This window comes from Chenopodium album, chromosome 5 (assembly GCF_948465745.1).
Source record: "Chenopodium album chromosome 5, dcCheAlbu1.1, whole genome shotgun sequence".
In the NCBI taxonomy this organism is placed as follows: Eukaryota; Viridiplantae; Streptophyta; class Magnoliopsida; order Caryophyllales; family Amaranthaceae; genus Chenopodium; species Chenopodium album.
Genome location: NC_137838.1, coordinates 27,306,212 through 27,318,537, shown reverse-complemented (window position 1 = coordinate 27,318,537; position 12,326 = coordinate 27,306,212). Strand labels below are relative to the sequence as shown.

Sequence of the window (12,326 nt, the reverse complement as noted above, 5' to 3'; positions counted from 1 at the left end):
GACGGAGGCTGAGGATCTCTCTCTAAAAATCTCTTTTTCTCTCTCTAAAAAGTCAAATGAAAACAAGGTGAGAGAAAAAGGGGGAGGTACACTTCTATTTATAGAAGGTGAAAACGGGAAAATTCCCGTTTGAAATTTTAATTTTACTATCCGTTGTTACTGTTCACCTCTGATAGGTGGACACGTGTCACAGGCCCCACGTGACATGCACGTGACCCCTGTGAGGGGCAAATGTTTAAGGTAAAAATACCCTAGACACGTGGACCAATGAGAGGAGGCCACGTGGTGAGCTCAGGGTGGCCCAAATGGCCCAATATCCTTTTGACACGTGGCCCCTTTAGATAAGCCTCTAAAATGGCGGCATTCAAGGGCCCAAATCCCTAGGAGCGCCGTAAATCAGCGCAGCCCACTAAAATCTAGGTCAAGTGACCTAGATAGGGGCACATTGTCCAACGACCCTATAAATAGGAAGATATTTCCCCATTTTGGGGACACGTTCAATCATTTATTACACTTACACTCTCACTCATCAGAGAAACACATGAGCTTGGAATCCAAGCAGATCCCCACCTAAATTTTCGTACTCTTTATTCCCTTTCAAGTTACTAACTTGATTTTCGGAGGCGGAGCTCCAACCACCCGGAGTCTCCGTTGTTTTGCAGGTACAACTCAGCCGGACCAATCTTTATGACGTAACTCTCCCGAGGGACAAAAACATCAAAAATACCTACTATTATCCTTATCATATAATTCTACTCCTCTCACAGTTATAAATATGAAAGGGTAGGGCTCTCTTTTTATTCTTTCCCAAAGAACTTCAATTGTCAGAAGGAAAAATATAAATTAAAATAAAAACAAAAATGTTCCATAGATCCACACCTCAACCCTCTAAATATTCGGCAAAATACCCATCAAAGTACGCTGTAGAAAAATTGAGGAATTCTAAAAAAGTCTCCCCGAAGTCCATATCTGCAAATCAATGGAGCAGGATGGTAGGTCGCTTGTCAAAAGGTAGGTTACTCATGCCAGACCTTGATATGATTGATTCCCTTATCCCAAAATGTCCATTTGGTCCTACTGGGGGGTCTAATCCTTCTTTAGATTTTGATCATATGCTTTTGCGTGAATTACATCGTCACCAGGCTCATTAACAAGAAATTGATGCCAAAATGCAAGCATATGTTCCATCGGTTGAAATACCTTCACCAAATTACCCCAAAAGAGAAGATAACTTCTCTTTCTCTATATCGACTCCATCCGTGTTCATATACACTGGGTTAATTGAAGAACCACGTACAGCGCCACATTGCCGTTGTGGCTCTGACGGTTTTCAAGAGTACCGTAATGTATGTCAGATGATTTTTAACGATAACAGGAATGCTTTGTATACTGCAAATGGTGATTGGGCTCTAATAGCCAGAGACGGAGTGGTGGATATGGTTTCGGATGACTCAGAGACGGAGGTAGCAGTTTGCGCTGAAGTAGAACGGAAGGTTGGGATTATTTGGAAAGTTGGTTTTTTTAAGTGTTTTGTGTTTCCCTAGATTTATGGTTGCACATGTCTAGTTAATTTTAAATTTCTGCAATTACTATCGGAGTAGCTACGTACTAACGAAGGTCAACTTATAAAGTGAAGTTCATATTTTATGTTAATTTCCCATGAAACTAGGAGTGTGCTGTATGAATTTAAATATTACCACTATTATATTTTAGATATTATTATTAATCAATTCGGTTAATATTAATGATGTAATATTTTGTTCTAGTTACTCTATTGTGTTTTAGAAACTACTATTAATGTAATATTTTGTGATTACTAATTAATGTCCCAAAAAAAAAAGTGTCTATTATATTAGGTCCTTAATGCGGTTGTATACAATAATAATATTTTTGTACTTGTCAAATATATTCAGTGTGTGAAGATGTATTATTTAAATACAGATGAATATAATGAAGTAGATAATTATAAGGTATAATAAAAAAATGGAAATTTTGTGAAAAACTACATATTATAATCCAAAATTTGCGAGAAACTACCTATTAAAAAAAATGTTGTAATTAACTACATAAATTTTTTAAAATGTTGTAATTTACTACCTTTACGCCGGATTATGAAGAAGTTTGACCAAAATTCTCCGGCATTAACTTGGTCACGTGACACTTGGTGAAAGAAAAGGGTCATTAAGTGTCACGTGATGGTCACGTGACCAAGTCAACACCGGAGAGCTTTGGTCAAACTCCTTCATAATTCGGCGTAAGGTAGTAAATTACAACATTTTTCGAAAATTAGGTAGTCAATTACAACATTTTTTTTTAATAGGTAGTTTCTCGCAAATTCTAGACTATAATAGGTAGTTTTTCACAAAATTTCCTAAAAAAATATAAAACAAGAAGTAACTATGTTATTCATATTAGATATTTACACGAACCCTTAAAATCTTAAATAGTCCTTCTTCAGTTTTACATTTAACAATAAATTTTTATAACTATGTTGGAATGATTATCAACATAGAAGGATGAATAACTATGTAAATATCTATGTTGGAAAAACTATATTTCAATGATTATCAACATAGAAGGATGAAATTATAGATGATTTATAACATATGACACATAAATTATCTAATAAAAAATTTATTAATGAATAAAAATCATGAAATGTATATATTACTGTTTCCCGGTTACCCCGTGGTTAAAATCCAAGTAGAACTGGGGTTTTAAAAATAATATTAAAGAAAATTAGTAAATCTATGAGGAATTGATCATGTAGAACAAGCTAAGCTAAAGTGTGCAACACAATGATAATTAATTAGTTAGAGGTTGTACTTTTGGGAGTTGGAATTTAATGTTGGGTTAATGCCTCAATCTATCCAATGCATCTACAGGGAGTTTTAGAGCATATAGCAAGCCTAGTGGCGAATTAAAATTTGTTCTAAATCTTTAGTGTGCAACATTGTGTAATTGACTAAGTGATTAATTGTATATATATATTTTTTTTTTGTTATTGTAAGAGATTTTTTTTTTAACGGGTATTAATTTACTTAAACTAAAAGTAATTTTTGTAAGAACCGGTAATAATTACTTTGACTAGTGCTCATTAAAATAAATAAGACCATAATTGTTAGAGTTCCTTTATAAATGTAACTACTTAAGCTATGCAAATTAGGCAAATTAAGATAAAGTGAAAAAATTTAAAAGAAACGGACTTAGACTTGTAAGTTGTAGGAAAATTATAAAAGTAATAATGAAATCAAAACAGACAAACAGTAGGCAAAATTATAAATGATACAAACCTAAAAAAAAAAAAAAAAAAAAAAAAAAAAAAAAAAAAAAAGGGTGGGAATTGATGCTTCTAAGATTTGAACTTGGGTCTTTCAAGTGCTAAGGTTGTAGGGACAGCGGGATAAAAAAAAACCTCAAAGAGTCAAGGGTTAGTAGTAGTTTCCTATGACTGACTTACTTCTTCAATAATTTGATTTAACTACCGCATGTGTTTGATTAAATTGCTATATTAGCATTCTTACTCACTCTGTACATACTTAGTTTGTTGAATATGAACTTCAATTAGTAGTTACTTCAATTATTACTTTAGTTTGCATCTAATGACATTAGGGAACACGAAGAACCAACTTCAATTAGTAGTTACTTCAATTATTGGTTTAGTTAGCATCTTATGCACACACGAAGAACCAAATGGCAAATTTTGATAAAAATTATTAGATACAAACTTAATAACTTAAATAGATGCTAATAAGAGCATAATACATTAAATTAAGCTCAACAAAACCAAAAAAAGTTCAAGTACAACAATCGTAAATTATGTTTTTTTTTTTCCTCATGGTAAAGAGATTTCAAATGAAAAAGGTGTACGTAATTGATTAAGAGTGGTTTCCTTAACCTCATTCCCTTCAACTTTTCTTCCCTTAGAAGGCCGCCCTATGGAGATTAATGTCGCAGCCTTGCGCTTCCTGGTCTGGTGCAAACTAAATGGACAACATTAGCAAATAGCAATAGGGAATATTAGGAATTGGGTATAACAATCACCTGTCAATCGATACATAAATCATTAACACTGATATATACATACTGATTGTTTCGATATAACATCTGGTACTGGTACCAAATCGTTTAGCAACCTCAGCTTCGGGACCTACAATTCAGTAACATACCGTAATTAGTTTAGAACATGTGGTTGATAACTCTATTTGCTAACTGTTAGGTAGTACCTTTACTGGGTTTTCCATAAACTTTTTAGCCATATTCTGCAATGTGTCATTTGTGGCCGTTACATTAGTCTTCTTTGTATCAACCTTTGATTTTTTGTTATAGACCTTTGGTGTGCCTTCTTTGTATAAACATTTGCTTTGTTCTTTATAACTTTACCTTTGATCTTCTGTGTACTAGTAGTCGTTATGTTCATATTAACCTTTTCTTAATACTTATTTGTACCGGCATTGGTTTTATTCTTGTTCAGCGTTCCTTTGATCTGCTTACTACCACTGGCTTTGTTCATGTTAACCCGTCCTTTGTTTCTTTTAATGTTAGTGCTTCTAATGTCAGTGCCATTGGTGCCTTTGTTTGTGGTGACCGTAATTCTGTTTTTCTTGTTTTTGTCACCTGGTTTCTGGAACCCCATCTCAGCCAGTGTCTTGTGTCGTGACCCCTTGGGTCTACCACGGGGTTTTGCACTCACAACGTGGTATTTGATGAGAAAATTGCAAGACGGTGGGCATCTTTCCGAATCATCTTGCTAGGGTTGGTGGACAGAAGAATTTGTATTTGTGCTGGGAGGCACCGCCAATCCCGATTCAGTTGCTCCATCCGGAAAAGATATGGTAATACTCTCTTCACCCTTTTTGATCCCGCACTTCTCAACTTCTGCGTGTAAATGCTTCAAAGTATCACTTACCACTTCCACCGCCTCATCGTTCACCATAGAAGCTGCGTCACACAACACTTTAAACTCCCCCATTAGCTTTTTGTACCTTATGACAGCAACAATTTTATTTGGGTCATGATACGATATCCGCACTTTTGTGTGTTTCCTAAGTATATCCTTCCGCCACCGATTCACAATATATTTTTGAGGTATCTATACCATAAGATTTGGATCATGTACATGCATCAAGTGCTTACACATAATACCATGAGTTATGAATTTGCAGCAGTTACAAAAGACATCCTTTGTTTCCCTGTTATATGTTGCTGAATATTGTCTTCTTTTGTCGGTGATGATTTCCTCGCTCTTTCCTTCTGGTATAACCCAGACACGATCTTCTATAACATATTGAATTGTATTTTCATCTAATCTTTTTTCCTCCTTGCAATAGTAGTACATCATACGAGAACACTCCGTTTGTACCACCTGGAACTTGGTGTCGGTATACAAGGTCTGGAAAAACTTCTCCATCGGGAATCCGGTTACTAATCGGCGTATATATTTTGCACAATTTGCATCAGCAGCAGTCTCGTCACGCATGCGCTTCTCCATAGCCTTCGCAAACTTCTGAGGGAATTCATAAAGCTTAGTGTTACGGTTAACAAAACCATCAAAGAAGCTATTAATACTCTCCACCCACTGCGTGGTCTTCATGCCAGCCCAAAAATAGTCACTCATGTAAGCTGGAAGCCACATATCTCGCTCCTTATAGAGGCTACATAACCAATCATTGTTTTCCAGCATTCCACTTGATCTCAAACTCTTCCACATCCAAATAAACTCTCATATACCACCGCCTTCAATACTCCCTTGAAACCTTTGTACCTGTAATTATATTGAAAAGAAAATATTATATACCCATGAACATATTTTAGAAAATATTAAATACTAAGCTTTGATTAACTAACTCACCTTTCACATTTTCCAAGTTTTTCAGGTATCTTTCTCATAAGGTATCTTTCTCATAATGTGCCAGATGCACCATCGATGTCGTGTCAAAGGAATGACCTCTTCTAATGGCTTCCTCATTTCCGCAGCCTAGTCTGTAAGAATGGCAGCTAGAGGTCTATTATTCATACAACACAACCACTCTTGGAATATCCATTTAAATATATCACAATCCTTATGAGAAACCGAGGCACAACCCAAGAAAATAGACTGCCCATGGTGGTTTACACCAACAAAATTAAAAAACGGTAATTTATACTCATTTGTCAAATATGTAGCGTCGAAACATACAACATCCCCAAATTCTTCATACGCAGCACGACTGCGTGCATCTACACACAAAACATCTTTCAACCTACCCTCCGCATCTAATCGTTGTGCATGGTAGAAATTTTGGTCACTTGCTTGCAATTTTTTAAAGTATGACATCATAGCTGCTGAATCCCCCCAAGCATTTTCAATCTTCTTGCCCTATAAACCTCATGCGCAAGGTCATTCCCAATAAAATCCATGTTTGGCCGGCCTTCGAGTTCTGTTGCAATACACGCATGAATTTTGTTAACCGAAACACCTTCATCAAAAAATTTAAGCAATTTCTTGCGAACATTGCAATTTAATTTCTTCATTCGATATTCTTTAACAAGCATTGCCTTACAAGGTGTTGAGGTGTGGTTACTATATTCCAACTCCACTGTCCTTATCATCTACTCCCCTTCATGATTAACACTTGCATATACCTTTGCCGGACACTCGCATTTTTTGGACTTCCGCTTCCGTTGGCTTAATTCATCCACACACACTACACCACTTATTACCCCTCAAGTACCAGAAACATCCATAGCTTTAGCTCGCTTCTATGCTTCCCTCCTTGCTCTCATGTCTGGTTTGCCCTTGCATTCACGCTTCCATGTTGTTGAAATTCTGTCTCTTATCTCCCCTTTAGAATACACTCCTTGTGCCCTAGTTACTCCAAAACCCTTTTGTTCTGCATATACTTTGTAATAAGCCTCCACTTCTTGCTAATTCTTAAACACCATCCCCGTCGTAGGAGGTGCAACATTGTTTACTCCACTCGACTTATTACTGTCGACGACTGTCCCTAATGTTCCAATTGTTTATACCAGAGACATATATTCCACACTATTCAGGTCAACAGAACCCTTGGACTTGGTTGTGCTTAGCCCCTCCACTAATGGGACATCCTCATTTACATATAATACAGAGTCAACATTCTCATATTCATTTCAACACCCAGCTTCACTTATAATTTCCTGATGATCAACATCTTCACATCCGCTTGCCATACTTTGAACTATTTTTATTCAATATACTTTTTGAAACAAGCTACACCTTCGTGAAAAGTGTCATGGTGTTGAAATTATAAGTGGTGCTATTTCCTTTGCATATAAGGCAGCTATTTCTTTATCATACAGACATTAAAAATTGATATTTATACTTGTTCTACGACTAACCACATGAACACATCGATACAACTGACATCCTAAACAACTACATACACAATGAGGCAATCATTCCTTTTCTCATATTCCATAAAAATTAATAGATGTACTTGGTAATACATTGATTTGTAAGCAATCATTAACACAAAAAAATTCACTGATATAATAAAATCATGTATTAATAGTTGTTGTCTAGTAATTATGAATAATAACTTTAATTAGGATGTAACTATTTAACACCAACTATACCATGTTATAATTAGGAATATTATGAACCTTGAACACCTGATTACTTAGATCTATATAATAAATAACATCTGATCTCTACCATGTCATCATAATTACGAATATTATAGCTAAGCATTTTTAATATCATTTTGATGTAATTAACAACATAAATTAAGTCCGAGAGCATCCTTAATACATACTTTTAAAAAATCATTCTACTTAACAACAACAACCATAAATCAATACTTTTAGTTATATATCTAATTACCAACAGAGCATTCTAAATACATACTTTTAGATCTATCTAATTAACAACTACAACATATTATAACTAAAAAAAATCATATATTACTAATGTATTCGTGTTACAAGACATGGTCAAAATAAAATATGCTAGATAACATGATAACAAAACACAAATCAAACAAAATTGATAATGCAATTTGAATACAAATAACTTTACTAACCAGCCTCTTGCATGCAATCCTTCAAGTCTTAACAAAGACGTTGATGGTCCTATCAGTTATATCCTAACTGCAAATTGAACCCACAACATTTATCTTTAAAGGAAGAGGATGAAGATTGTGTAGCTTTTTTAGACTAAGTATTTTTTTTTTTATGTTTTCGTTTTCCAGATCTATATTTAAAAAACAAAAATAAAAAAAAAACTTAGTACGGACGAAATAAAGACCAGAGACTTATGTCTTAAGGTTTAAATGTTTTCCTCATCTAGCATCAGCATCACGTAACAATCACAATTAAATGCTGCATAACGAGGTTTCAAATTCGATAAGCAAAGGTATACATACCTGTAGACATCTACTTTTGGCCTCCTGTCCCGACAGGAAGTGCAATGACGATAAATGAAACCATCTTCGTGTTGGATCAAAGTGAAGAATACTTATGGATAACTGGTTAAGCCACAAAACACAAAAGACTAGCCCAAATTAAAGAAAAAAGCAAAACAAAGGTCCAATTAACTAAACCCGATCATAATCAGGCTTAAGCCCGTGCTTAAACCCTAATAATGACGGATTTAGGAGCGCCTAGGTTGAATCTTAGTGCTGCCGCTGAAAAAGCCGCGCGCATCTCAAAGAGTCACGCTGAGTTGCCGCGCGCAACTAATTCAGTTGCGCGCGACACCAGCGCAACCTTCAGAGTTGCGCTATGGAAGATTCAGAATTATTCAGAATTATACGCAAAATATAAAATCTAATCTTACCATAAAGCCGCGTGCAAGACAATTAGTTGCGCTGTACATAGCAGCGCAACTCAATCACTTGCGTTGGGATGCCACGCGCAACTCAATCTGTTGCGCGCGACACCTGCAGCGGCAGAATGCTCGAAACCCTAAACCTAATCATTCCCTATAAATACGAGCTTAGACCGAGGCTTAAAAAGACAGAAATTAACCTAAAACTTTGGCGAAATAACTTGTGAACTTGTGCAACCTAGCCCTTTGTCCTAAACACTCACTCTTTCGATATCTTTTTAATACGGTGGAGGTTCCCCAACAAGGAGTCCATAAGTGTTCTAAACGGAGATCTAGCAAAGAGAAGTGGTAAATTCTCGAGCACTTAGTTAAATCACCTTTATTTTCTTGTTTTAAATGACTTTAATTAATTAATTACCATTGTTTGATCACCTTTAAATAATTAATTAATCAATTCCACATAGTGTAAGGAGAGTGATCCTATCGTAAGGGGTACTCTCCTTAAATGCCCTTGGCCACTTAAAAGCCTAGGACTTTACACTTGTTAGGGTGTAGCAGGATTTTAATTCCTGACAGTTTGGGGACCTTGAAGTAGAATTGATTCTATCATTAAGCTTTTTTGTAAGAAACAGATAGGAGTCGCCAATGAGTTTTAGGAAAAACCCATAAACCTCGTTCATGCCTTTCTTCCATGTGGAATTCATGGAATAATTAGTACAAATCATAAGTTTACCCATGCCCAAATTGGTCGATAAACCACAAATGAGTTTGGGAGCGAGGGTACTAAAATAATGTTCCTTTTAGAGGGGAATCGTTATCCTAGCCCTAGTATGACCTCTACTAGCTCTTCTTTTTTAACAATTTCATCACCAAACAATATATGTAACGCGATACCTAAAACTATGTTAGTTAATTTTATTTACAAGCATTAATTCACGTAGGAATTACATCGTAATGTCGTTATTCTTATTTAATTAAATTCGTGAAAAGGACAAGAAAATAGACAAGATTCGCCAACAATTATTTAATTCAATTCTAATCTTTATTTAATGCAATATACTATGTGGAATTGATTGATTAATTATTTTAAAGGTGATCAAACAACACTAATTGATTAATTAAAGTCCTTTTAAATAAGAAAATAAAGGTGATTTAACTAAGTGCTCGGGAATTTACCACTTCTCTTTGTTAGATCTCCGTTTAGAACACTTATGGAGTGCTTCTTGTTGGGGAACCTCGACCGTAGTAACAAGATATCGAAAGGGTGAGTGTTTAGGACAAGAGAGCTAGGTTGCACAAGTTCATAAGTTATTTTGCCAGAGTTTTAGGTTAATTTCCGTCTCTTTAAGCCTCGGTCTAAGCTCGTATTTATAGGGAATGATTAGGTTTAGGGTTTCGAGCATTCTGTCATAGCAGGTGTCGCGCGCAACAGAATGATTTGCGCACGGCATCCCAACGCAAGTGATTGAGTTGCGCTGCTATGTGCAGCGCAACTAATTGTCTTGCGCGCGGCTTTATGGTAAGATTCGATTTTATATATTCCATTTAATTCTAAATAATTCTGAATCTTCAGCAGTGCAACTCTAGAGGTTGCGCTGGGTGTCGCGCGCAACAGAATGAGTTGCGCGCGGCAGCCCAGCGCGACTCTTTGAGATGCTCGCAGTTTTTCCAGCGGCATCACTAAGAGTTAACCTAGGCGCTCCTAAATCCGTCATTACTAGGGTTTAAGCACGGACTTAAGCCTAATTATGATCGGGTTTAGTTATTTTGACCTTTGTTTTGGCTTTTTCTTTTATTTGGGCTAGTCTTTTGCGTTTTGTGGCCTGGCTTACCAGTTATCCATAAGTATTCTTCACTTTGATCCAACACAAAGATGGTTTTAATTATCGTCATTACACTTCCCGTCGGGACAGGAGGACAAAAGTAGATGTCTACAATTAGCCCCCACTTTGATCGAGTCTAGAATAGACGATGATCAAAGTAGTCAAGGAAATAAATCCGAGACTCATTCTGCGAAGTTCTCTAAATATAGAGAATCTTTCAGTAATGTTTAAGGATGTCGAAACAATCCTTGATTCTCTAACTGTTTGAAAAAAGTAGCTATTAAGGCTACAAAAAGTCCTTCCTAGTCTTAACGCGCTAAAGAATATAGATTGATCCTTTGCAATTGTAGAACGCTTTTACAAGTAAAGGTGTTCTTGGTGATGTTAAGTCATGAGAAGATATCGGTTTTAAAAGGATAAAAGGGGAAGATTTCCTCTTAATCGTGTCATCGTTGGTCTAAAGTCCCTCGATATGTCATTGAAATTTAGATTGACTTTAACAATGTAAAAGATGAAAAAGGGTTTTCGGTATAAGCCGAAATGGTCCAGTATTCGAGCCGAGTCCGGTATTCGATCCGGAAGTCCACAAGATAGAAATACATGTCTTATGACTGGAGGCATATATCCAAATTCAATTAGAGGGAAGAAAGTCAACAACTCTCTCATCAGTTTTTGTCTACAAGATGAGTACACGTGTCTTAGGACTAGGGGCACGTGACTATATAGGCGCGACATCGTCTCGTCGCTTCTTTATACAGGGTATGAATTCGACACCTTAACTGTCTGGTAAGTTAGTAATCGCACTAAATACCGCATCCATTCAAGAAGTGCCTGTTTCTGAAGGTTCGGCGCGCCTGTCGACTCGTTGAGCTAACGCCTACAGTAATTCTCTACCTTTTAGTCCCGAAAGGTAGATCTCGCAAAGCTTGGGCTGAGTGAAATTTTACGCAACACCTATGTCGTACAATTTTGCGCCGTACGATACGCCATTTGCATTTTTACGCTGCATGAAAACGCCTTCCTTTTTGCTTAGGACGTGAAAAAAGAAGAAAACCCGGACATTTGTAACGTTAGTACAGTAAAATGACAAACTTGTCTATGGGTGCTTTTACGTAAAGCACCACTACAGAACGTCTTAAGGCACTCTTACGAAAAACGTTCAAAACGTATGCTTGGGGAAGGCACAAAGCCCGGTGTGCATGCAATATGATCCAAAAAACTAACAAAAAAGAAAAAAAAAACTACAATACGAAAAGCTGTAACACCCCCAAGTCTCCCTCTACGGAAATACCAGAATAATACGTATAATTATATCGTAGAGATAGACTTGGGCGTATTACCGCCGTGTGATTACGCAAGGCTACTCAAAATACTTAACTCAACAACAAAACTTGCACCGGAAACTCAACTTTCTTTCATTAATACTTATAAAAATAGTAACATTGTTATGAGTGCTCAAAAATAAAGACAAGACCAACATTCCTAAACTAGGTGAAGCAAATCCCTCGACTCCCATATGCTCATTCGTGACTCCACCTGAAAATAGTCAACACTACTTACCATTACGGTAAACAGGGCGAACCAAAACAAATAAGAAATACGGATTAGCAAAATATGCTAAGTACGATAAGTGCAAGATAGTGTAAACTCAATTTATTTTCAAACATGCTTCTAAAACCAATTTCAATAATTAATCCAATAAATTCAAAACTCAT

The 12,326-nt window shown here is 36.2% G+C and overlaps 1 protein-coding gene across 1 annotated transcript; it reads right to left on the bottom strand.

Annotated features, from left to right (window-relative positions):
- Positions 1-4,750: 4,750 nt before the first annotated feature.
- On the bottom strand, positions 4,751-5,710 carry LOC145632768 (protein FAR-RED IMPAIRED RESPONSE 1-like). The gene is made up of 2 exons (XM_081685107.1): positions 5,180-5,710; positions 4,751-5,092 (listed from the first exon to the last, which is right to left on the bottom strand). Exons 1-2 carry the CDS (start codon positions 5,708-5,710, stop codon positions 4,751-4,753), a joined length of 873 nt encoding a protein of 290 aa, XP_081541233.1.
- Positions 5,711-12,326: the final 6,616 nt, after the last annotated feature.